Below are 26,751 nucleotides of genomic sequence, written 5' to 3'. Positions count from 1 at the left end.
AGCCAATGTGGGCACAGTTGCCCATGACAACACTTGATTTAGATCATAACAAGCCAACCAGGAAACAAGGAGATCGGAAGCCAGTGCCAGAAAACCATTCGCCAAGGGAAAGACAGTCCTCCAAAATGGCTATCAGAACATTCCTATTGGAACAGGATTGTTCTGTTCCAAGCTCAGAACAGCACCTTTATTCTAAGGTTCTGTTCTGAGCTCAGGACACTCGGAATGTCCTGTTACGAGCTTGGAATGTTCTGACTTGAAACATTCTGCTTATCCCTACTACCCACAAGCACACGCAGGAAGAGCACACCCACTTAAGGTTGGAATCACGCACCAAAAACCGCGGATATGGAAGACCTTTTACTACAGATAATGAGGTCGAGTCTGTATTTCCTGACTCTGAATATGCAAAAACGCAGGTAATGGAACTGCGGATAATGAGGGCCACCTGTATTTTTAAAATACTTTGCTCTGTATGTGGGAAAAAATTACTTCAGAACCTAATCTATTCTGGGTGTTTTTATTTGTGGATATTCCCATCATCAAAATCAGGAGTATGTGAACAGGGAAATTCTCCCTTCCTCACATGAGCATTTTGTATGTCACAATGACTTCCTCATGCAGTTAGCTGGAAAGTTCAGGAGATGGTTGCCAGCATACAAGCCAGACACAGGTTAGCAGGACAGAGATGTCTGCTCTATCCTGCTAATTTAGTTCTAGCTTCTAGTGTTAACAAGGAGGCATGTAAGGAATTATGTGAGGATGCCGAATGTTGAGGGTGCCAAATAATAGTTAACTTGATGTTCTGATTCTTGATACTGGTTCAGTGCCAAGGCTGTTATCGTTTATGTACTTTTAAAAATAACATCACTGGTAACTATATATGACTATTTTTCTGTTTGTCATAACAATAATTCTCTGACTTGCTCTTAGGACACTCCTGTAGAAGACATGTATTTCCCAAGGGGGATTATTCTAATAATCTCCTAATTGATTATATAGTTTCCAGTTTAGGTAGACACTTCTATTTAAAGAAAAAATCTCCACAGATCAGCTGTCTGTGTGCAGGTGGGACTTCTCCATTATTTAGAGAAGAGCAATGAGCCCTGTAGGCTCATTGTGACAGCAGTGGCAGAGGGCAGTAGTTCAGGGTTTGTTTTTTTAAAGTTATGTATACAAACTAATCTAATGAACTTTTAAAAAAGTAATATACTGGAATGTTTCAGGTCCCATTTAGATTAGTTTACTGTTCTATATCTTGTGGGGGTTTTTTTATCCAGCTTACGTTACAAATTGAGAAGCTCAAAACATCAGTGACTGAGGAGCTGAACACAAGCAGTATCTTCTATAAGAAGAGAATGGAAGAATTAGGACAGAAACTTCAAGAGCAGAATGATCTTATTATTACACAGAAACACCAGGTTTGTGGTATAATGTCATTCTTTATTTTAAAAACCCAGGGCAAAGCAAAGGACTCCTCTTTTAAAAGCAGAGAAGTAGAGTTGGATTTTCAGTTATGATAGGATAAATATTTACATTTCAAATAATGTGTTCTTATAAACAAAGGCTAACATTCAATTCACTGCTAGGAAGGTGGAACAAGAGCATCACCTTTGCAGCCAAAGGGTTGTTAAGCAGTAGAGCATGTGCACTGGGGAAGGGGGGGCAAATTTTGCTGCTCTCCCCTCCCCTCAAAAGTGTTCTTTAGCTTCTAGAAATATGTCCCTGAGGGTCACAGTGCCCTCAGGGACATATTTCTGGCAGCTGAAGAGCACTTTTGAGTGGAGAGGAAAGCAGCGAAAATGGCTCTGCATGCACTCATGCTCTGCTTTTGAAAAGGCTTTTATTTTATTTATTTATTTATTTTTACATTTATATCCCGCTCTTCCTCCAAGGAGCCCAGAGTGGTGTACTACATACTTGAGTTTATTCTCACAACAACCCTGTGATGTAGGATAGGCTGAGAGAGAAGTGACTGGCCCAGAGTCACCCAGCTAGTATGGCTGAATGGGGATTTGAACTCGGGTCTCCCCGGTTCTAGTCCAGCATTCTAACCACTACACTACGCTGACTCTCTTTTGGATGAGCTCGGCGCACCCTTTGCTGTGAGAATGCATCTCCAACTCTGGCCTCCTGTGCTGGATAGCTTATCTAGTAGTGCACTCATTTCTATAAAATCAGTCTGCAATGTCCCTTCGGCTGACACAACACGATAGCTTATGGCATTGTATTCTTGGCATGATATCTACTGTAGTTGTGAAGTACCATAGAATGAGACAGCCTGCAGGCCAGACCATCTTGATCCTTTGCACCTAAGCTGTACCACTTGGAGTAGGAATGCAGAGATGTCTCTCTTCTTAGCTATGTTGAGCACTTGGGTTATTATCGTCACTAGAACTTGTCAAAGTGCATCTGGTGTCTAACCCTTACAGCTTGGGTTGAGACATTGACAGCTTATTCTGTGCATGTGCAGGCTACAGTTATTATGTGCCAAGTAATGTGGGTTAGAGGTCTGAGCACTGCTATGTGCTCAGCTGTCAGGGGCCCTTGGGCTTGGGATAAGGCAATGCCACCCAGCTTGTGTTCTATGACCCCTCCCATCTCACTCTGTCAAAATGGCAGGAATCATACAAACCATTATTGTTTCTAAATCTATAACTACTCTTTACTAACTCTGTATTTCAGATACAAAAATTGGCTACAAAATCAGTAGAAAGCATCAGGTCACCTGATGGTAAGTGGAAATGACAAGCAGGAAAGATGTCAGATTGGCCATCCTTATCTGCTACTAGTTAATAATGGTTTTCAACAAATTACTCCTAAATATGCAGTTAAAAATAATTCTTGTTTTGAGAAATGCACTGAGAAAGTCTGTTTGGAAATATAACAATATGTTAATATACCATATATCTTTTCTGTTTCAGTGAAACATTCTGCACATAATATTGTTCAGCCTAAAGCCAGTCTGTCATCCATGTGTGGTAAGTTTCTCTAACAGGCATGCAAATCTTTTACTGATCTTTTGTCCTTTTGAGATAGGAATAATTAACATAGCAATATTTTTTTCATTAAAATATTCTAAAAGACATTAAAAGGTTAGTGTCAAGGTTTACTGGTGTAACTATAACATGTTAGCATTTCCTCCTGTGCAGTGCTTACTGCTTCTAGTCAAAATCAAAGCTTTTAGCTTGGAATGTAAAATTCCATTGTAATACAATTAATGTAGAGTTCACGAAAGAGATTTTGGAACCCAAGGCAGAAAACCAAATGTCCCTAGCAGTAAAAAATATTGTAACAACTATATGAATGATATTTGAGGGTAGCCAAAATCACCCCAGTCTGCCTGATGGTAGAGTTGATGCTGAATAAGCTTCATTAAGAATAAAATGGCAGTGGGCAGGGCATGTGTGCTACCTTGAATTTAAGTGAGACTTTAAAATAATGGGTTAACTCATTATGTTGTCCTCTATCTTGTGATATTTAAATAAACAGTAAATGCGGAAAGCAAATACATTGTGACGTTTGCTGTAAAGCCGTGTTGACTTGTTCAGTCACATGGCAACTGCAGCTCTTATATCATCCTTGGGTTCTTTGAAATGGCCATCACATACTGGATCTCACAGGTAGAGTCTTGTGGTCACATAGAGGCAATATTGTTCAATGGAGGCAGTTGATAGCTGTCAGCTCAACTAATTTGTATTGATTTGATTTCAAAAGGTTGGAGACTGAGGAAATGTTCCAAACCACCTCATCAATCACTGTTTATCTGTTCCATTTCCTCTGCTTTGGACAAATTTTAGCAGGACTATCTTCATTAAACTGAAATCCACACCTTTAGTGCCAGATAGAAGTTTTCTCTGGTTGGAGCCAGTATTATTTGTGATGGCTGATTATGCTCCTGAATGTGCACACTGTTTGTTTTTCTGCACTGCCCCAAACCTCCATCCCTGGGCGGTTTACAGCAACATAAAATGAATTAAAACAGAAATTAAAACATGAAAACAATTTAAAACCACAAGCCTAGTTAAAAAGCTTGGGTGAATAAATGTGTCTTTAGAGACTTTTAAAAAGATCCCCCCCCACCAGTGTTCAAAGCACGAGATCGGGGGGTGGGGAATTGGTACTCATTTTGAATGATTTTGCTGATGATTATCTATTTTTATTTATTTCTGCAGGTCTTTTCTGTCTCTGTCTTTCTCTCTCCCTACCTTGTTCCATCCTTTTTGCCTTTTCATAATAAATTTCAAAATTATGCCTTAAAGGGAGAACCCTAATTCTTGCCTCCCAAGCAACACTGTATGAGTATGGTAAAGCTGTGTTGCTCTTTTTTATCCAAAATAAGCTTATTAAAACATGCAGAGTTCTATCAGTGGTACATGCTCATGAGTGAGCATGGGTTTAAGATTGTATTCCAATATATCTTTTCCTTTTTCAGTGTAGAAACCATTTTCATCTAATGTTCTTTTTTTGCTTTTGGGAATGTGAGCTTAGGTAAAATATGTATCTTAATTCACATATTGTTTCATTCCACTGAATTAAACGGATTGTCTGTATAACTAATTCAGATTTCTAGCTCACTCCAATATGAGAACTTGGAGTGGGTAATGATACATGAAGGCAACTGTAATAAAATGAATAAAAATAAAATAAGTTAAAGAAAACATCAGTGGTTGTGTTCACATGATCCAACAAACCATAGTTTGGAACTGCAACTGCAAGGAACTCTGAGCCTGCATGCTCTTCCTTCCCCTTTCCTCCTGAGCTTCAGCACAGAGCTGTAAGTAAAACATGTTTGTTAAACTACAGCTCTGTATGTCATCTGAATCCAGGAGCCATAGTTTATTTGTGGGTTTCAAATCAGGATATGAAATTGGAATCTAATCCCAGTCTCATCCAGAATTTTATCCTGATTTGTAAACCACAGGTTCCATTCTGGAAGATATGTGGATCCATGATTAAACATGGTTTCCCAGGTGCGCAAGATAAGGAAGAAGGGAGAGTGCAAGCTCATAACTTGTTTGATCATATTTACAACTCAGAAACCATGGTTTATTGAGTTGTCTGAACTGGCCCTACATTAAATAAAAATTGCCCTTCTGCCAGCCTGAATATAGAACAAAGCATAATGAACTATCAGTCTGGATCATGATCCGTTGCATCCACAATAGTGGGTTCTGCACTTGTGCGGGACCTTTTGGATAGAATTGACTAGCTCCTTGAAGCACTCAGCCCCGCCCCCTGCATGTGGCACACTTCCTTAGTTTTGGCAGGCTAGTGTTTTCTCCTCAGTTCCTTTCTGACCGCCATTTTGTCAGCACTCGGACAGTGAGCTCCTTGAATTGGAACAGTTTCTATGGAAACCGAATAGACATTATCTCAATTGTTGCTTTATCCTCTGACTCGGACCAGACCAGACTATTCTTTCTCTCAATGTTTACATTTTCTTCAAATCAAACAAATATTGGACAAATATTCGGCTTAGACTCGGAATGGACTTTCTACTACGCAAAGGAGCAATATCGCCTGTTAGGTGAACAGATCATTGTCAGGGTTTTTACTCCCGCTATTTCCAGGTCCCGAAGCAGGATGGGGGTCTGTGGCCAATCATGAACCCATGGTGGCTGAACCGTCACGTGGACATGCACAAGTGGTGATGTTGCAGAGTATCCTTCCTCTCTTTCACAGAGAACAGTGGTTCATGACGTTGGATCTCCGAGACACATACTTCCATATCAGAATCCAGCTCAAACACAGGCGATACCTCTGGTTCACTGTGGGGCACCAGATATACCGGTGCTCCCATTTTGGCCTGGCGACAGCTGCCCATGTTTTTACAAAATGCATGGGTGTGATCATAGTTCACCTCCAGTCACAAGGGTTGACCATTTTTCCCTACCTCGACAACTGGCTCCTGGCAGGAGGGATAAAAGATCAGTTAGCTTCACAGGTCTTGACAGTCCTAAGCTTGCTCGAGGACCTGGGCATCCAGGTGAATTGGTCAAAGTCCAAGCTCCAGCCAGTGAAACAACTAGACTAAACATAAGAACAGCCCTACTGGATCAGGCCCAAGGCCCATCTAGTCCAGCATCCTGTTTCACACTCCAGGTGTGGCCGCACCATAGTTTTGTATAAGGGCATTATAATATTAGCAGTTTTATTTTCAACGCCCTTCCTAAAGATCCCTAGCATGGAATTGGCCTTTTTCACAGCTGCCGCACATTGAGTTGACACTTTCTATGAGCTGTCCACCACAACCCCAAGATCCCTCTCCTGGTGAGTCACCGACAGCTCAGATCCCATCAGCGTATACTTGAAGTTGGGGTTTTTCATCCCAATGTGCATCACTTTACACTTGCCAGCATTGAACTGCATTTGCCATTTTGTCACCCACTCACCCATTTTGGAGAGATGCTTTTGGAGCTCCTCACAATCTGTTTTGGATTTCACTACCGGAAAGAATTTGGTATCATCTGCAAATCTGGCCACCTCGCTGCTTACTCCTGCTTCTAGATCATTTATTAACAAATTAAAAAGCACTGGTCCCAGTACAGATCTCTGGGGGATCTCACTTCTTACTTTCCTCCATTGTGAAAACTCTCCATTTATCCATACCCTCTGTTTCCTGTCTTTCAACCAGTTAGCAATCCATACATGTACTTGTCCCCTTATCCCATGACTGCTAAGTTTCCTCAAGAGTCTTTGATGAGGAACTTTGTCAAAAGCTTTTTGGAAGTCCAGGTATACTATGTCAACCAGATCACCTTGATCCACACACTCGTTGACACTCTCAAAGAACTCCAAAAGTTTTGTGAGGCAGGATTTGCCTTTGCAGAAGCCGTGCTGGTGCACTCCCAGCAGGGCCTGTTCTTCTATGTGCTTTACAATTGTATCCTTGAGGATGCTTTCCATCAATTTGCCTGGAACGGACATTAAGCTAACCACCCTGTAATTTCCTGGATCGCCCCTGGATCCCTTTTTGAAAATGGGTGTTACGTTTGCTACTTTCCAGTCCTCCGGTACACAGCCTGATTGCAGGGATAAGTTATATATTTTAGCAAGGAGGTCAGCAATTTCATATTTGAGTTATTTGAGGACTCTTGGATGGATGCCATCTGGCCCTGGTGATCTGCTAGTTTTCAGTTTTTCCAGACCGTTTAGAACAGAATCTCTTGTCACTTCTATCTGATCCAGTTCTTTAGCCTCCATCCCTGAAAAACCTCCATCCCTGAAAAAATACTGAACAATATGCTCAGTATCCTCTGCCATGAAGACTCATGTAGCTTCTCTGCAGCCTCCATATCCTCCTTAATAATCCCTTTCACTCCCTCGTTGTCTAATGGTCCAACTGCCTTCCTGGCAGGTGTCCTGCTTCTGATGTATTTAAAGAAGTTTTTGTTATTCCCCTTGATACTTTTAGCTGAATGTTTCTCAAACTCTCTTTCCGCCTCCCTTATTGTCACCTTGCATTTCTTTTACAAGCGTTTGTGTTCCTTTCTGTTCTCTTCATTTGGACAGGCCTTCCAATTTCGGAAGGAAGTCTTCTTCCCTTTTATGGCTTCCTTGACAGTATCCGTTAGCCATGCTGGCATCCTCCTGGACTTAGTGGTACCTTTCCTCCTTTGGGGTATACAATCTAACCGGGCTTCTAGTATTGTGGTTTTGAGTAAACTCCATGCACTCTGGAGCAAAGTGACTCTCCTGATTTTCCCTTTCAGCTTTCTTTTCACCATACTCCTCATTTTGGAGAAGTTTCCTCTTCTGAAATTCAAAACGTCTGTGTTCGACTTCCTTGGTGATTCTCTCCCCACATGTATGCTGAATTTGATCGCACTATGGGCACTGTTCCCTAAAGGGTTCATGACACTGACATCACACACCAAGTCCTGGGTGCCACTCAGTATTAAGTCCAAGGTCGCCTTCTCTCTGGTTAGTTCCAAGACCAACTGTTCTAGGGAAAGTCATTTAGTGTATCTAGAAATTTGACCTCTCTGTCATTACCTGACTGTGAATTTACCCTGTCTGTGTGTGGGTAACCATTCTCGATGCAGAGGCACAGTGGGCATTTCTGCCCGAGGAGCTCTTCTTGCACGTCAAGACCCTGATATCCACCTTTGTAACACATCCAAGACAGAAGGCTAACAAGATACAGAAACTGCTGAGCCTCATGGCTTCGTGCAGCTCCAATGTGCACTTCTCCAAACTTCGACTCCGACGTCTTCAACTCTGGTTTCTGTCAGTTTTCCAGCCAAACGTGGACAGCTCTCAAATGCTGCTGACAGTCCCTTACCCAATCCTGGTTTCACTCCAATGGTGGACAAAAGGAGTCAATCTACTGTCTGGAGTCCCCTTCCAAATGCCTCAACTGTCTGCCTGGGTCACAACGGATGCTCCTTTATGAGGCTGGGGAGCCCACTGCAGAGATCTTCGAGCATAGGGTCTCTAAACCAGCACCAAATGCACATCAACTTTTTAGAACTGCTGGCAGTGTTCCTGGTGCTCAAGTCTCACCTGAAACAATTGATCTGGAAGTGATCCGTTGCAGTCATAAGACCCTCTTGCCAGCCCCACTGCAGTATGCGAAGTGACAATGCGTATGTTTATAGAACATGGAGTGCTACTCACCTTGTTGAACTGTGGATTAGTTCCATGCGATAGTTGAATCCGAATGTCAGTCCTTCAGGAACTGAGGAGAAAACACTAGTCTGCCCAAACCACATGCAGGGGCGGGGCTAAGCGCTTCGAGGAGCTAGTCAATTCTGTCCAAATGGTCACACGCAGGTGCAGAACCCACTCTTATGACTGCAACGGATCACTTCCAGATCAATAGTTACAAGTGAGCAACCTGTTTTTATGCATTGAATAAGTGGGAAACTATTTTTTGGACATGACCCAGTAAAAATCAGCCATGTCTAATTTCTGTAGTCAAGAAATTTCTGTAGTCAACAAGATTTTGTTAAGTCGTGACTGACTAAATTGAAGACTGCTTGCAGAAAAGGGGCAGGAGACCTAGGCAGATCCTAGCTGGCAACATGTCTTGTACAGTCTGGAGATAGATTGTATCCCATGAATGGGAATGAGGGGTGGTATTAATGAATAATCTCATTTATTTTTCTATGTAAACTGCGGCGAGAACTTGTTTGCTGAAAAGCGGTATATAAATATTTGTTGTAGTAGTAATAGCTACTGATCTGTTGAGGTATACAAAGAAGCCATAGATCATATTGGGCCTGTTTTGGATACTATTTATCCTCTTTCCCTTTCTATTGTGGTGAAATTAGAAGTGAGACTTGCACACTCTTTCCCTCTCCCCCAGTCTTCTGATTCAGGGGGCACCTTCTGTTCATGGGAGCACCTTTTATTCTGTTCTGTTCATGGGAAGGTGACCATTATCCCAAAACCTACTACCAATCTTTCTGCATGTGGAAGTAAGTGGCAGGGAAACGGTCACCCAAACAGGCCCAGAGTTTTCTATCAATGGCCTAATCCCCAAAAGCTACCTTTCAACCACTCTACAAGTGGATGGATAACTGCTTGAAGTTAAAAGTTGAACTGGGTAAAAAGAAACCTTTTAAAGTTGTGGTTCTTTTTATAATAGGCAGGGGGAGAGCAACCGGCCCTATTAAACCCCAGCACAGAGTCCCTCCAGTAGCTGTTGCTGGTGACTACCTTGTGTTTCTTTTTAGACTGTGAGCCCTTTGAGGACAAGGAACCATCTTATTCTTATAATCACTCATTTTTCTGTGTAAACCACTTTGCAAACTTTTTGTTGGAAAGCAGTATATAAGTAATTGTAGTAGCTGAGGATGAAGAACACAACTGTAGTTGAATATGATGGTAAATACATTACTCCTTCATGTACCAATGACTACACGCACATACCAGCTCGTCTTGACCATACTATAGCAGCATATGTGACATCTCTCTAGATTCTTCTGCATAGTTTTCTCCCTCTGGACCTTTATCTTGACCTTCTTCTGTCCTGTCTATCTGTCTTTCTGTCTGTGTTATTCCTGTTTCCCCTCATTATTAGAACACATGCTGGAGCCCATAGAGGAGCTTCCAGAGGATGAAAAAGGTAATGATAGGATCACAGTTTTTGTGGCCTGTAGTGATAATGCTGTAATTGGGAATACAAATATGCATATGTATATGGCTTTCAAGTTATTATCAGGTAGATTTCAAACATGGTTTGTAATGGGAGCAGATAAAGCTCACAAGCCACATGCAGAAATCTTCAGTGGGGCTAGGAGCCTTAATATTCCTCAGAATATTATATTTCTTATTAAGATTTCCTATCATTTTGCCAAAGGTAGTTCTTCATGTCACTTGATCTGTATTAACTCCCACCACCAGTCTCCCTAAAAAGCCAAACCTAGTCTTCCTTTGCTCCAGTCATCCTGTGACTCCGTCCATAAGCTGACCAGGACTTTCTACTTAATGGTTTTGCAGTTTGGCAGGTTTCAGCCTCCTCCTCTTCCTTGACTTCCAAAGTCATATCAAAAAACCTAGCATGGGGAATGAAAGGGGCCACAAACATGCCGCTTTTGAATTGAAAGAGGAAGTTCATTTTTGAACTTGCTAGCTAATCCTAATTTCTCACAAACCGCATGTGTCTTGACCATTCCAGCTCTATAATTCATGCAAATCCAGTTTGGTAAGGTCTGGCCTGTCTGAAAAGCTACTTGAAGCAAGCAACAAAGGACAGCCTTTTCCTTTTTTTTTAGTGTCCCACCCTGCCAATCTGCTTACAGGATCAGTCTTGCTGGTGATACTGTTGATGAGAAGAGCAGATGCTCTAGCCCAGCACTCTCCTCTGACTTCCTCCATTTCCACTTCTGTTTTCTTACCCTTCTTCCTTTTGAAATTCATTATGGGAGGAGGCGGAATGGGCTTTCAGCCACCTGCTGGCTGGACACAAATTGCCACCCTGCTGTCAAGTAATGGGCTGGAGGAGAAGGGAACAGAACAGCGGGGGCAGCATTTGGCAACTAGAATATTTTGGTCTACTACTCAGTATTGTGCTTATGGGAAAGTTCGTTGCCTCCACCAAATCATTGCATGTGAAGAGGATTTAAGTTTAGTTTAGTTTGATAGCTTAGATATACAAACATTAAGTAAATTGTTACAAAGCTCTGTTTGCAACTACAAAAGATGCATTATTAACCAAGAAGAAGATCTCCTCAGGATATCTTCAAAGCTTACACCTAATGCTTTCCAAGTGTTCTGATCACTATGTACAATTGGGTGCTACTCCAAATATACAGAGGTTTCAATTGTCATAGTGTGGACCCAAGGCAACGAAATAGAAATATATTTTTTACAATGAAAGCACACACAAGTGACTTTACATCTATTGTCATTTTGTAGCTGTTCTTGGGGACAGTGGTCAAATTTTACAGTCTTTTACCCATATATTCCTCAAGCACAATTATTATATTTCTGACCCTCTTGGTTTGCTTGTGGTTCATCTCTTGCTCATGATGGTGAAATGGGTCAGGAGGAGTAAGGTGAACAAGCAGACTAGTGTGTGAAAGTATATAGAATGTTACTATATATTGTTCTGGTTCCTAAAGCTCCTTCTAGTTTACAAAATGTTTTATTTATTGTTATTTATCCTCACACAAACCCTGAGATATCAAACTCTATCTGTGCTTGTTTTTTCCTCAAAATTGAAAAGCCAGAATTAATTCATCAAAAGTACAAATGGCCATATATCTTGCAAACATTTTAATGCATTGTTTTGAAGATCATTCTTCCGCTCTTCCTTTTAAAACATTATAAAAGCATAGCATTTATTCACTTTGACTTATTTTTAAACAAAAATACCTGTTCTGTTTCAGAAACAGAGAAAGTTGAGCCCAAAGTAGGAAACAGTAAGCATCATATAATAGATACCTTGAAGAATAATCCTTCTCTATCCAGAGAGCTGAGAGCTATTTTGGAGCAGACCCTAGCAGAGAAGTTGGAATCCTTGGGAGTTAAATCAGTAAGATCACTTTAAACTATTTCGTAAGCGAAGGGGAAGTTATACATTTCCTTCTTAGTTCTGTTTCATTTTTCTTCAGTCATCCTGGAACAATTGTAATTTCACATCATGTGGCTGTGGACACCACTGTTATGCTTGTGCTTAGACTTCAGTGTAAATGTGTTTATGTAATTTTTGCAATAAGGGGTTTGTTCTTATAAACCTGCACAGTGAATGTTTGTTATACTTATTCTTCTGAGATACTACATAATAAGAATTTGTTTGTATCTTGGTGGATTAACACATTGCCATACTTTTCATGTAAATCCACAGAGAGATTAAAGGGGGGGGGGCTGTATTCAGACATCAGGGTTTAATCATGGTTTAGTGTTACTATCACGGGCTTTGGGCCTGCATGCAACAGGAGGAAACATGCAGATCTGTAGCGTGATCTGTTGCCATTCATATGCCTCACCTGCTCAGGATCCTGCAGGTAGTCTATTTATTTTGCTGGTTAGAGCACCATTCCTTTAGTTTCTTTGCGACCACCTTAGTGTACACCTCATCGGACTGTGATCCTTGGTTTTTGGTTTGGTTCTGTGAGTGGAAACTGAACAGCTATAGTTATAACATTTGGCTTTGACTTAAACTGCATTTTGACTATTCTTATTGGATATCATAATTGAGATTTATGGCTTGTTTATCTGGATAGATATTTAAAAGACTTCTAAAAGGTGTATTGAGTTTGGCGGCATCTACAGACTGCCACAACTCTTGCCTTTTGTGCCTGGGCAAGAAACATAACACAACAATTTGCAAGATATGTACGTCATTTTCCCGCCAGACTTGGAAGAATAGGAGCGCTCCGACTTCTTGCAGCACTCTGTGAGCAGGCACTTTGACCACTGACTCCTATGCCTCGATCTCCACAACTGTCAGTACCAAGTTGACTACCTCCCCTTTGGCTAAGAGACACAGGAATTGCTTCTCCTTCATGCACCAGCATTCAGAGTCCATCCGCTACTGTTGTTCAGGAGATGCTGAGCTGCTTCCTCGGCATCAGGACCACGCATTTTCTCGACACTGGAGTCACGAGATGTGGCCACAACACAGTTGATGGAGAGCTCAAGCCCAGCTCCACAGAGGGCTAAGTCACCCTTGATGTTGACAGAGCATATGAGTTGATGTCATGAGAAAACCATGAGAATGATTTTATGAGAGAATCAGATTTTTTTTAAAAAAAATGCTTGGAGAAGAGGATGGATTAAAAATAAGGATTGATATTGCTTTTAGAATACTCACAGTTGGTGAATTCGTGGTTGACAAGGCATTATAACCACTGGGGAATGGGGTTAGGGAAATCACGGTCACAAAAAGACTGGGAGGGGAGTTAAAAATAAAAGAAATGGCCCCTGACCCCCGGAAATTACTTCCTGACCCCCAAAATTACCCGCCACAAACACAAATTGCAAAAAAATCTCACCAAACTGCAGATACTCAGGTCGCAATTAGTGAGACCTGTCACAAGTTCCCAGTCACGGATACTCAAATCTGCAATTGGGAATTAATTCCAAAGAATTGTTGCTCTTTGGCAATAAGCAAATGAATTTGAAGCATCAGTGTTTTTAGATATTTCACCAATCACCTTGAGAAAACATAAAGATCTAAAGATTTTAGCCAACAGATTGCATAATGAAAGCATCACATATAAATGGGGAATTCCATTCAGGCTAATAATTAATTGTCAAGGTAGGTTGGTGACAGTAAAATCTTTAGCAGAGGCTAATCAATTTATGCAGATGTTGGACAAACCAGAAGAAGAAGAGAGAGAAGTTACAAGGATAGGGAAAAAAACAAAAAAGAAAGAGGAAATAGACCTCAGGAATATAATACAAGCATTGAGAATATGGTCCCATACATTTGGAAAGTCATTGCTTTGTAACTAAGTTGCATCAAAAATTACATTGAAGTGGTATGTCAGTGCCATTGAACAAATATTTGCAGTATTTCAGATTCCAGAAAACGAAGGTATACTATTTTTAAAAAAATCGCAACTAATTGAAAAACATTGGAATGTTTAGTAGTAATGAGAATGCCTATTGATTTTTAGCCAAACCAGCAGTCATGTGCTAAATAACCACACAGAATAATTCTGTCCAATCAAACATTAGATTTTACACCAGCAAATCAATCTCCACAGTCACATTAGGCCTACTCTCAGCCTTCCCTAAATTAAGTTCCGTAAATAAGATCAGTCTGGGCTGAAATGCCCAGCCTCAGCTATTTTGTTTAAATTCACTCAGGTATCAAAAAGTGCCATTTATTATGTTGTGTAGGGGAGCGGCGGACCCTTTTTTGCAGTTAGTCTGAATTCGGACCGAACTTGGACTAAACTGCAGATCCACAAACGGGTTTGGTTGAACTAGTCAGCCATGCCGGTCCGTTCAACTGAACCAGCTAGAACTGTTTTGGTGGTTCAAGGGGCTATGTAAAGTGGCTTGTAAAGGGGGATCTGGTGCCTTGCCGCCTCCCCCCCCCCCCATTCCTGCAGGCTGCCCTTTCAAAGCCTTTTGTGAAGGATTCCCATTGGCTTGTAAAGGAGGATCCTTGCTGGATTCTCCTTTACAAGCCATTTTAGGTAGCTCTTCAAACCACCAAACTGGTCCACCATGGACCGGGCTCAATTTGATTTGATTACAGATTGGCCAGCCTTCCTGAAGGCTGGTCCAGTTTGTGATCAAACCACTCAAACTGGCCTGGTTTGCAGCGGATTGGTGGGCTGCAAACCATTCATTCACACGGCTAATGTTGTATGCTTTCCCGGGCTTCTCTGTCTCTCCAGGTGTGTTTGTGAAAGCTCTTGTCAGTTTAAGTGAGAAGATAGTTTGGCCTTGACTTTTGGAAGAACCAAACATCTACACAAAGAAAATGAGGTGTTTCACACAAACAGTGTGAAGTACCGGGAGGAGGTTTGTGGAGAGAGTGGCCTGGATCAGCTCTCCCGACAGACGATCATGTACCTGTTGCTGGGTGGATCGCATTCAGTACATTACTGGGGCACCAAGGGGCAGTGTGCCGCACGGCGTCGCTTTCCTTCACCCAACCCCCGGAGCTGCCAGGCGAGGCGCGGGAGTGTCAGAATCCAGCCACTGCTCGTCTGGGCAGGCGATCCGCCCAGCAACAGGTACATGATCGTCTGTCGGGAGAGCGGATCCAGGCCACTCTCTCCACAAACCTCCTCCCGGCACTTCACACTGTTGGAAGGATGCTTACAATGGCTGCACATTGAAGCTATTCTCACAATCAGCAGGAACTGGGCTAAGGGAGCCCAGGCTGGTTTCTGCAGCTCGTGAGAACTAACGGGCTCAAGAGCAAGTCCGGTGGCTCCATGGTGACAAGCCCACTTGTGTAGCCACCCTCTTAAATGAGGTTAATGGAGCGAGTGCTCTGTTAACCTCATTTTTTTGGTTGTGTGTCTGCCGTGGCTGCTTGCACCCTTGGGGGACACACTCGGGGGGAGGGAGGAGGGATCGCAGGTATGTAAGCATCCTTCCAATGGACAACTGATGTATCTTTTAAATTTAAAAAAACACCACTTCTCTGAATGAGGAAAGTAGTGTGCAAATATTGTATAGTATCCACAGCAACACTCACAGAAGGACATTTTGGAGTTGTGGTGCTCTGCAAAGTATTTTGTAATGCTGTTACAGCATTGATGCTAGTGCCAAACTATGGATGCTACCCGTAATGTTTGCTGTATACTGAAGTGCAATTTCCCCCCTCCACAGGGAATTCATGGTATCCCAAGTGATCATTTGAGCAGGGTCTTAATGTCCGTTGAATCTGCTAGAGAAGAGAGAAAGAAACAAGTTCCTGATATTCAGCATATTCGAGAACAACTTGAACGGCAAGTCAGCTTTAGAGTTGCAGAAAGAGCATCTTGCAGTAGGCTTTTTTCCAGCCCTCATCTTTCTCCAGAAGGTGTGATAATTTCCCAGTTCTTCCCCCACATCCCCACCCATACTTTAGATTTTGGGAATTCTAACTCCACCATTTAATTATTCCTCAGAGCAGAGTAATTATGCGTCTATTTATATGTGCAGTGTAGTAGGAAGGTTTGTTAATTTTAGGTGGATACACTGTTTTGATTTTTAAGTAGTTAGTTACTTAAGGAATGATTTGAGGTGAGTATTGTGGTACTGGTACTGTTTTGAAGGAAGTCTGTGAAGACAATAGGATCTCTTGACAACATGCAGAAAACTGGCCCAAAATGCATGTGGAAAACACAGATCGGAGACGAGATCACACTTTCCCTAGAAGCTGCCCAAGACTATTTCTCAGGGAAGTCTTTTTGGAACCATAATGTTCAACAAATTTTCTGATATAAGATACTCTATGTAAACTCTTGCCAATAATCCCATCAACATGGACATCTTACCACAGATTTGGTTAAAATGTTATTAAAACATAATTGTAATATGTGATTAATGAATCACACTAATTAATCACTTAGTAATCTATTAATCTGTGCATGCATAAGTTAGCTATCTGTTTTATGATCTATAACTAGCTTCTTGCTGAAATGTAAAAAGTGGAAACTTCCCTGATATCTGTTTTGTACCATGATGAAATAGTTCTGAGGGGGCATACCTAGACTGAGTTTTGGTTCTGCTTTCCCACAGCAGATTATGCAATCTTGACTTAAGTCTTGGAGGGGCAGAGGACACTTGCTAGAGGTGTATTCGTTGTGAAATAACAATGGGTCTTGCGGCATCCTGAAGACTGTAACATTTGTTTTAGCATAAGATTTTTGGAATTAGACCCCATCTGATGAAGCGGGCTCTAGTCTAAAAAGCTTAATCTTAAAATAAAATTGTAAGTTTTTAAGGTGCCACAGAAATCTTGGGGCAGGTTCAGGTTATTATCCTTTTAAACACCTTTGTGAGGAACAGCAATGGATACACACACACCCCAATTAGGGATATGCAGAATTGGTTCAATCGCGAACTGGACCACTTTGAACCGGTTCAAGCTGACCCAGCTGACTGAACCGGTTCGCATATATGCAGTTTGGTCCAAATTTGGACTGAACCGCACCAGACAGTCCATGCATCCTCCTACCCCTAGTGCTCTAGCTTTTAACTGTGTAGGGAACAGTTCAGATGAACTTTTCTTCCTCACAAGGTTTTAATACTGTTTTAATGTAGTATTTAAACCACGCATTGAGGAGCATTTTTGATGAAATGCTCTCCCATACAATTAGGCAGCAGCAGGATGGCATGCCAGATGGCAAGGGAGAGACATGCTTGTTCATGATCCTCTCCCATGCATTTAAAATGACTGATTGGAGTAACATTTGTTTGGCTCTTAGTGGTTTTTGCTACAACAAACTAATACAGTCCTCTCTGGAGGTTTGAAATGTTTACTAAAAACCTCTCTCCAGAGAAAAGAAGCAAGGGTACTAGTATTAGGAGAGGAGAGCTGGTCTTGTGGTAGCAACCAAGACTTGTCCCCTTAGCTAAGCAGGGTCTGCCCTGGTTGCATATGAATGGGAGATTAGAAGTGTGAGCACTGTAAGATATTCCCCTTAGGGGGTGGAAGCTCTTGGAAGAGCAGAAGGTTTCAAGTTCCCTCCCTGGCTTCTCCAAGATAGGGCTGAGAGAGATTCCTGCCTGCAACCTTGGAGAAGCTGCTGCCAGTCTGTGAAGACAATACTGAGCTAGATAGACCAATGGTCTGACTTAGTATATGGTAGCTTCCTATGTTCCTATTACGAGCACAATAATTCTCTTCATCTTATTAGACACTATTCATGCCTCCATTTAGAGAAAGGAGACTGAAGATATATTTCTATTATTCTTGCTTTCACAGGTATTTTAACTATATTCTTTACTAGCAGTGGCATGTAGGTTTGTTTGGTTTTTTTGCAACTTGAGCTTTGATTCTTTATAATGTTCATTTGATTGCAGCTAGACAGAGGGGAGCTCACATAGGTGGTTCATTATCAACAGTATTACCAAAAGCAAAAAAACGTTCTTCAATTGCCAAGCGTCCAACTGTACCAAGAACAATTGCAGTTGAAAACACATCAACACCAAAGTAAGCAAACCTTTAACATTAGGTTTTAGCTCCTTGAGGTTCTATGGTTTTAATTATTGTAAGCTGCTTTGGGTGCCTATGTGGTGGGAAAACAAGAAAGAAATGGAGTGAATTTATAAAGCTATTTCTCATGATCCCCCAAAATGAAATTTAATATGTTCTTTTAAGGGAATATTGCGTTTCCCCCTGCAGGAGGAGGATATTTTTAATTAATAAGTGCCTTGCTACATTGTTTTTATTGATGATATGTATAAGCTACTTCCCAAAGATTTAATTGCTTAAAGAAGCAACCAAACTAAAAATATATATATAAAACCGCAATATATCAAACATCATAGTAGGCAACAAAAGTCTGCAAATCGCTTATTTTTGTTTTTTCCAGGACCAAGAAAAGTGCTTCAGGAGATGGAATTCCCAGAAAACCAGCTAGTATTACGTAAGACTTCCTCAGTTTGGTCTTTATGCTTGGGGCTAGGGATGTGTGAAACGATTCGGGTACAAAACCATTTGTACCCGAAAATGGCCAATTTGGGTGAATTGAAGACAAAACAAATCACCTGTCCTCAGTTGCCCAGATTTGGGTACAAAACAAATCACTCAGGATTCGGACCGGAAAAATTCAGAGATTCGGACCTCCAGTTTGTGGCCAAAGTGCGTCGGGTGGTAGTGCCCTATGGGTGGAAGCTACCACCCAGATTTCAAAGAAATTGGGCAAAGGTGTGAATTTTAATTAATTAAATAATTTTTGAAGTTTACATGTCTTTAAGCTTTTCCCCATAGGGAATAATGGGGATTTCAGCAACCTTATTTATAACTCGGGGGGGGCACCAGGGTGGCCCAGAGTGGGTTGTGGTGGGTGGTAGTGCCCAATGGGTGCAAGGAAGCTACCACCCAGCTCTCAAAGGAATTGGGCAAAGGGGTGTTTTAAAAACATTTTTTGAAGTTGGCATACCTTTGGGGCAGATTTGGGGCAGAAAAGGGGTTTTGGGGACAGAAGAGTGGGTCAGGTGATAGTGCCCAATGGGTGCCTGCTATCACCAAGATTTCAAAATTGGGCAAAGGGGTGATTTTTAATCCCCCCCCGAAGATTGTGCGTCTTTAAGCTTTTACCCCATAGGGAATAATGGGGAATTTCAGCAGCCACATACTTGGGGGGCTCTAGGGTGGCCCACAGCGAGTGGTGGTGTAGCGCGCATAGGGTGCCAACCCCCCACAAGCCCATGGGGCACTGGGTTTTGTTATTTTTGAGGTTTGCTTCTGAGAGATTGAATCCATTCTCATTCCTACCAGAGAATCTACTCTCAGAAGCACACCTCAGAAACAACAAAACCCAGTGCCCCATGGGCTTGTCTATTTGGAGGGTGTTTGGCACCCTATATGCACTCCACCACACCCCGCTCTGGGCCACCCTGGTTATGGGGCTGCTGAAATCCCTATTATTCCCAATGGGGAAAAGCTTAAAGACACACCAAGTTCAAAAATTCTTTAAAAATCACCCCTTTACCCAATTTCTTTGAAATTTGGGTGGTAGCTTCCAGCCATTGGGCAATACCACCCACCCACTTTTTTGCTCCCGGGACGCCTTTTTTTGCCCAGAATCAATTCAGATTCGGAAAATTCAGGTACAAATAGAATCTGGAGTGATTCAGGGAGGCAGATTCAGACCCAAAACAAACTGGGGGGTGATTTGATTCGGGTACAAATCAAAATGAAAAAATTGATTTGTGCACATCCCTACTTAGGGCTGTTTGTGAGTTCAATATGTGCTGCTAGGAAACCCAGATTCTGGTCTCTAAATAATGCAAAGAATGAACAATAAAATTCTGCACACTGTTTTGCTAAATTCATTTCCAAGATTCAAATGGTCCAGTTGCTTGGAAATTTTAGTAATGTTCTCAAGAAAAACTTAAAGTGAGGGGAAAAATAATGTGTTCCTTGAGGACAAAGTAATAGAATAGGGAAAGACAGAGGACTGTGTACTCCTGATTTCTTGGTCTTCACCAGAAGCTACTTACACATTTCTTCATGAAAATTTGTTTAAAAACAGAATAAACACTTGGATTATTTGGATACAAATAACACGAGCAAAGAACTCAAAGGCAGATTGGTTAAGCACAGTCCTGCTTGTACTATACACTTGTGCTAAAACAGCTGCTTATACTGGGCACAAAGTGATAACCATAGATAATAATGACTGGCTAATGCCATCTACTTTTTTTAACCTGGATAAATTCAGCAGAATTGAATTGAGTAGATGGGTAGTATTGACTCCTGATAAGAGGGGCTTAAAACGGAATTATGTATTTCCTTTACTCTGTGTTGAATGTTTCTTTGCAAATAACTATTTCCTAGAGAGCTTAAATATGTGAGAAATAGTTTAGATTGGTCAAGATCTTTCCTCTTTAACCAATTCATTGTTGAGTGGTGGTGTTCTGGATTAACAGCTGTTAAAAATGGCAATGCTCCATTTACTCAATGGGAGTAAATTGATAGGTTTTTCCAGATATGCCACAATCTGAATGATGGTATTAGTGAGTGACTAGTGAGCAGCAAGTGTGGCAGTAACACATGCTGAGGTGAATGTTTTCTCCTCTTAGAACCCCACCATTTAGCTCCGAGGAAGAAGTGGAGGATAATGACATCATGCACTCCTACATCTCACCAGAGTTATCTCAACCTAAACCATCCAAGAGTGGCAGCAAGATCAACTTGTCAAGATTTGCAAGTCAGAGTGACATGAATTCTCCTGAAGAAGATGTGGTGGAAGAAATTAAAGTGAATATTAAGCCTTCAAAAGGTACACGTTAATGTTATAGGTTGCTTGAGGACAGAGGAGCAGGCATGCAGCACCTTAGGAGGCGCAGCTGACAGATTCACCCTGATTTCTGTGCCCAACCCATACTCTGCATGGTTTGAGTTTCCTATACAGAACTGAGCTGAAGAGATGATAATCATATGTCAGGTGGTAGTGCCCCAACAGGTGCCTGCTACCACCCAGACTTCAAATAAATTGGTGAAAGTGGTTTTTAATTTTTTTCTGAAGTTTGCACATCTTTAAGCTTTTTCCCCATAGGGAATAAAGGGGAATTTCAGCAACCCCATAACTCCACTTGGGGGGCACCAGGATGCCCCAGAGCGGGTTTTGGTATTGGTATAGGTATCTGAGGTGTTCTTCTGAGAGTAGATTCTCTGGTAGGAAATGAATCCACTCTCATTTCCTACCAGAGAATAAACTCTCAGAAAACTTCAGACATTGAAAACAGTAAATCCCAGTGCCCTGTGGGCTTGTCTTTTGGGGGTGGTTGGCACCCTATGTGCACTACACCACAACCCGCTCTGGGCCACCATGGTGCTCCCCAAGTAGAGTTATGTGGCTGCTGAAATTCCCCATTACTCCCTATGGGGGAAAAGCTTAAAGAAAAACCCCTGCTAACCTAGCAAAAAGTTTTAACGTGGTGATTCTCTTTATTTAGCAGGGGGGGAGTAATTGGCCCTATGCACCCCCAGCACAGCATTTCTCCAGTGGCTGTTGCTGGTGTCTATCTGATGTTTCTTTTTAGATTGTGAGCCCTTTGGGGACAGGGATCCCATCTTACGTATTTGTTATTTCTCTGAATAAACTGCCCTGAGCCATTTTTGGAAAGGTGGTATAGAAATCGAATGAATGAATGAAGATGCACAAACTTCAGAAAAAATTAAAAACCACCCCTTTCACCAGCTTATTTGACATCTGGGTGGTAGCAGGCACCCATTGGGCACTACCACCTGACTCACTCTTTTGACCCCAAAACCCCTTTTCTGCCCTGAATCTGCCCCCAAAACATGCCAACTTCAAAATAAACACCCCTTTGCCCAATTCCTTTGAAATCTGGGTGGTAGCTTACCACCCACCACAACCTGCTCTGGACTACCCTGGTGCTCCCCCCACCCACCCAGGAAATTATAACTAAGGCTGCTGAAATCCCCATTATTCCTTATGGGGAAAAGCTTAAAGCTGCACTAACTTTAAAAAAAACAAAAAACATTCACCCCTTTGCCCAATTTCTTTGAAATCTGGGTGGTAGCTTACACCCATAGGGCACTACCACCCTACCCACTTTGGCCACAAAATGGAGGTCCAAATCTCTGAATTTTTCAGGTCTGAATCTGGGGTGATTTGTTTTGTACCCGAATCTGGGCAATTGAGCACAGGGCTGATTTGTTCTGTCTACAAATCACCCGAATCAGCCAGATTCGGGTACATATCATTTTGTACTCGAATCAATTCGCACATCCCTAGTTACAACCCATGGGGCCTACAGTCTTGATACAGGCATCCTTTACTATCCTTGTCCCCTTTGGGGGGTCCATACTTGCTGATGTTCTGGGCAGTGAAATGTGGGCAATGCAAACCTGCCCACACCACTGCAGGGATCCAAATCACCCAGCAAAGCTGCTGTGTAAGAGGGCAATACTATTATTCCTGACTCTTGCAACAGGGCAATATTATTATTCCTGACTCTTGCAACATACCACACAAGTGTGACATTGAGTATAATGAAATACATTACTGGGAATAAAGGAAGCAATGTACAGTTGTGCAAGAACCAGCAGTGCCAGTACTGTCCTCTTGAGCAGCAGTGTCACTGGGTGATTTAGAGCCCCGCAGCAGCACAGATGGGTCTGTACTGCCCAATGTTTCACTGCACAGAATGTCAGCCAGTGGCTAGCATGATACACAACAGTTGTGGAGCTGGATGACATTGGCGCTACCACCACTGTGTACAGAGATGCAGTGGTGCTGCTGTCCGGTCTGGTGGTTTCACAAGCGGTTTTTTGAATTTGCCACAATGGGAGCAACTGCAGGGATGCAGCTTGCACAGCCACCAGTTTGGACAGCAGCACCACTGCTTCTGCAAGCTACACACTGGTGGCACCGACCTCTCCCAGCTCTGTAAAAGTTGTGCCTCATATCAGCCACTATCTTAAAAAATATGTCCACAATTCGAATTACTCCTGTTCATGTTTAATAAACATGACCATGAATTCTGTTTTGAAATTCTTTTCGTTTTAGTAACCTGGGGTGGTGTCGTTGGAGAAGAATGTAGCTTGACCATTTTGTATATGATGTAATCTCCAGAACGTCTTCTACAAATGAGCTATGACTTACTCGCAAGATGTGTTTGGCACAGTGCCTGGAGACCCAGAGTGCATTCCGTCACATGGTCCCATTGCACAGCCGAAGGGAGATTGTGACGCAGCAGTGCTTCATTGATTGCATCCCATGCTTCCAAGATTTGGTTTATAGACTGACTGACCCTCATTTGCCTATTTATGTAGGTGCATTTACCCAAAGAGGGACTGACCAAGTGGAAAAGAATCTTTCGAGCCAAGGAAAGGAAAACAAACCTGCAGGAGGAATTAGTGTTGTCCCAGCATCCTTTCAAAAGAATGCTCAAGGTGTAAAGGTATTTGATTGTATAGCAAATGGCCTACTTCTGAATGGAAATACGTTTTCATCCCTGAAGTTCTCCCGTATTCAGTTTAAGTTCAATGAATAATTTTATTGTTGTAAAACATTCCTTTCAAAATTATTTTCTGGAAACTAATCTGGCTCTGCTAAAATTTTTTTTAAAAAATTGTTAAATTTATATACCGCCTTTCATTAAAATAATCACAAGGTGGTTTATGCTTAGAATTTGTTCAATACAAGAAGTACCTAACTCTTAAAACAACTTGCAGCTTTATTCCTTTCCAACCTCCGTAAAATCCAGGTGCCTGAATCAGTCCTTATTTCGCTGGAGCAATGCAAAAAGCATATTCGGGAGTAGCAGCTTTCAGAGCATGACAAGTCAGAGTGTTGCCGCTTTGCTTACCTGCCATCAAAAGCTCTTTAGCAGCATTGGCTCTTGCTTAGTTTCAAATTCAAAATGCAGGCTACAGCTTTTTTAAAAAACCCTGAACAGTTTTAAGGCCAGCAGGAGTGCCTCTTTGTAAATTGACTCGCTTGCAGTGGTGGCCATGGGTGGAGGGTGGGGCACATGCCACCACTGCATCTCTGTCTCTCTTCCTGCCCTGCCTGCGTGCTTTTCTCTCTTTTCACCCCAGTCCCTGCCCCAGCTGTAACTGGAGCTACACAGGCTGGCAGCTCCAATTTCAGCTGGGGAAGGGCAGAAAGAAAGGACAAGGAAGAGAGATGCAGCTGTGGCTCGTTTACTTTCCCACTTGGGCCCCACCACCACGGGTTGCACTGCTCACCACTGCCTGCTCTCCCTTTAACTAGAGAATTGAGGCCTAGGTTACATTTACATGAAACCCCTGGGAGAGGTCAACAGTGGGTGTGGGCTGAGGTGCCATCAGTATGCTGATCACACCCAGCTCTACCTATATTTTAAGACAGCAGACACCAGAGAGGCAGTGGATGCTCTGAACCAGGGCTTGGAGGCTGTTCGGGACTGGATGAGGGCAAACATGCTGAAACTTAATCCAGATAAGACAGAAGTGCTCTGGGTTGGTGGACCTGACCATCCGAGTAATGAAGTAAATCTGGTCTTGGACGAGGTCACATTCCCTCTGAAAGACAAAGTTCGCAGCTTGGGGTGCTTCTGGACCCAACGTTGTCCTTGGAGGTGCAGGTGGCGGTGGTGTGCAAAAGTGCCTTTTACCAACTATTGTGGTAGCTGCAACTCTACTTGGAGAAGTCGGACCTGACCTCAGTCACTCATGCATTAGTAATATACAGATTGGACTACTGCAATGTGCTCTACGTGGAGCTGCCCTTGAAGACTGTTCGGAAGCTTCAGCTGGTCCAGAATGCCACTGCAAGGATGCTCGTTGGGTGCAAGTCATTTCATGAGTATCACACCCATCCTGCAGCAGGTTCATTGGTTACCGGGCTAGATTCAGGGTGCTGGTCTTGACCTTTAAAGCTCTACACAGCTTGGGGCCAGGGAACCTGTCGGACCGCATTCACCCATATGAATCTGCAAGGGCACTCCATTTATCGTCTCAGGCCTTGCTCATGGCCCTGCCACTAACAGATCTGGTTGGCGGGGGCTAGAGACAGGGCCTTTTCGGTTGTGGCCCCTCGGCTTTGGAACACCCTCCCTGAAAAGCTGCGCCATTCTCCCTCCCTCAGTGTTGTTAAAAACAACAACTAAAAACACATTTTTTAAAGGAGGCTTTTTAATGCTCAATTTTTGGTTATATCTGGTAGGTTTTTTAGTTTTTATAATTCAGTTTTTAGCTTTTTAATTTTTTAAAAAAATTTGAACTTTATACTAATTGTGGTTTTTAACCTGACTTTTTACTTTACTCAATTTGGATATTTTTATTACTTTTATTGTATATTGTGTCTATTTTATTGTTGTTAGCCACCCTGAACAGTAGTGTACTGGAGGAGTAGGGTATAAATATTTTAAAATAAATAAATAGGATAAAAACAATAGAAATCTAGGGAAAGGCTCTTTCCCTCCCCCATCCTTGTTTCCCTTACCACCCATCTCCCTGATAAGGACATCTCTAAGCTTTGGGGTAAAACAAAAAAACTTCCACAAAATGCTACCTGACAAGCACAATTGTAAAATGATCTAAAATAATTTTTAATATTATTTTTCCCTTCAAACCAAGTCAGTCACAATTAAGCATGCTAATGTTCCATTGACTGAAATCAATGAAGCATGTGTCTAACTCTCCTCTTCTGAAATTGGTGTGGCATATAAAACTCTTTAATTTGGGTCACAATGTGCCTAAATGTTTTACATGTGGATTTGTTTTTAAAATATTGAGATATGCAGTTGGTAAATAACAAGTGCATTTTATTCTTTGGCATGATGCTGCATATTGTAGCCTCCTGTCAGTAGAGGGCACTGCTGTCTTTACTAGAGTAACCTTATGGTTATGGTTACCTTATGGTTATGCCAATATTCCAGTTCCCCAGGACTTCTTTTCTCCACATCTATTTACTTAAGAAAACAGAATAAACCAAAACCATTGCTTTTTTGTGTGTGTGGTGGTGGTGGTTCCAGCTTCCAGAAACGTTGCTTTGTTAATAGCAGAAAATATTAATTTATCTCGTCTTAAGGAAACACAGTTTCATGTTTGTCTATGAAATGACTTGCAGAGACTGCTTCTATAAGAAAGAAAGAAAGAAAGAAAGAAAGAAAGAAAGAAAGAAAGAAAGAAAGAAATTGATTTAAGAAATTGTATTTCTTGTTTTCTTATTAGTTCACAGGAGTTGTTGATGAGGATGAGGATGACTGGGATTTGTCATCCCTAGAAGAAGAAAACCCTTTGCCAGCAAAAGATGAAAAAGTTAAGACAGAAGCTGCCATAGAAAAGAACGATGCAAATGCAACAACCATGGTCCAGGCATGGGGAACTGCTATGGGGAAAGCAACCAAGGAAGAAGGTATATTAATGGCAGGAACAGCCACTATTCAGTCATTTAGATATTTTAATTTTAAAATGTCCCCACCTTTTGATTTAAAAAGACCTTACAGGATGCCTTACAAAATGATTTATACAACACCTAACAAAACATCAAGGCATCTTACAGAACAACAAACCTTTAAGCAACGCGACAGCTGCATTGATCCTGTTGCTACTTTTGCTCTACCAACTGTTGGGTTTCTCTGCAGAGTCATAGTGCCAGGGATTAGTTCATAGTCACAAGAATACCACTCATGAAGGGTCTTGCCATCTCTTAC

The 26,751-nt window shown here is 42.0% G+C and overlaps 1 protein-coding gene across 6 annotated transcripts in view; it reads left to right on the top strand.

The window, feature by feature from the left end:
* The window catches only part of DZIP1 (DAZ interacting zinc finger protein 1), a 70,323-nt gene that overhangs the window by 42,232 nt on the left and 1,340 nt on the right, over positions 1 to 26,751 (top strand). For 5 of the 6 annotated variants that reach the window (XM_053310139.1, XM_053310142.1, XM_053310141.1 and 2 more), the window contains 11 exons: positions 1,281 to 1,421; positions 2,686 to 2,734; positions 2,925 to 2,981; positions 10,031 to 10,075; positions 11,841 to 11,986; positions 15,754 to 15,946; positions 17,935 to 18,064; positions 18,447 to 18,500; positions 20,662 to 20,861; positions 23,384 to 23,511; positions 26,270 to 26,453. In XM_053310139.1, the coding sequence (XP_053166114.1) occupies positions 1,281 to 1,421; positions 2,686 to 2,734; positions 2,925 to 2,981; positions 10,031 to 10,075; positions 11,841 to 11,986; positions 15,754 to 15,946; positions 17,935 to 18,064; positions 18,447 to 18,500; positions 20,662 to 20,861; positions 23,384 to 23,511; positions 26,270 to 26,453 (1,327 nt within the window). The remainder of the gene's footprint in view (positions 1 to 1,280; positions 1,422 to 2,685; positions 2,735 to 2,924; positions 2,982 to 10,030; positions 10,076 to 11,840; positions 11,987 to 15,753; positions 15,947 to 17,934; positions 18,065 to 18,446; positions 18,501 to 20,661; positions 20,862 to 23,383; positions 23,512 to 26,269; positions 26,454 to 26,751) is intronic. The other variant, XM_053310140.1, reaches the window with a different exon arrangement.

The sequence above is a fragment of the Hemicordylus capensis genome, chromosome 3 (assembly GCF_027244095.1).
Source record: "Hemicordylus capensis ecotype Gifberg chromosome 3, rHemCap1.1.pri, whole genome shotgun sequence".
In the NCBI taxonomy this organism is placed as follows: Eukaryota; Metazoa; Chordata; class Lepidosauria; order Squamata; family Cordylidae; genus Hemicordylus; species Hemicordylus capensis.
Note: the sequence above shows the minus strand (reverse complement) of the source record. Positions and strands in the feature narration are given on the sequence as shown.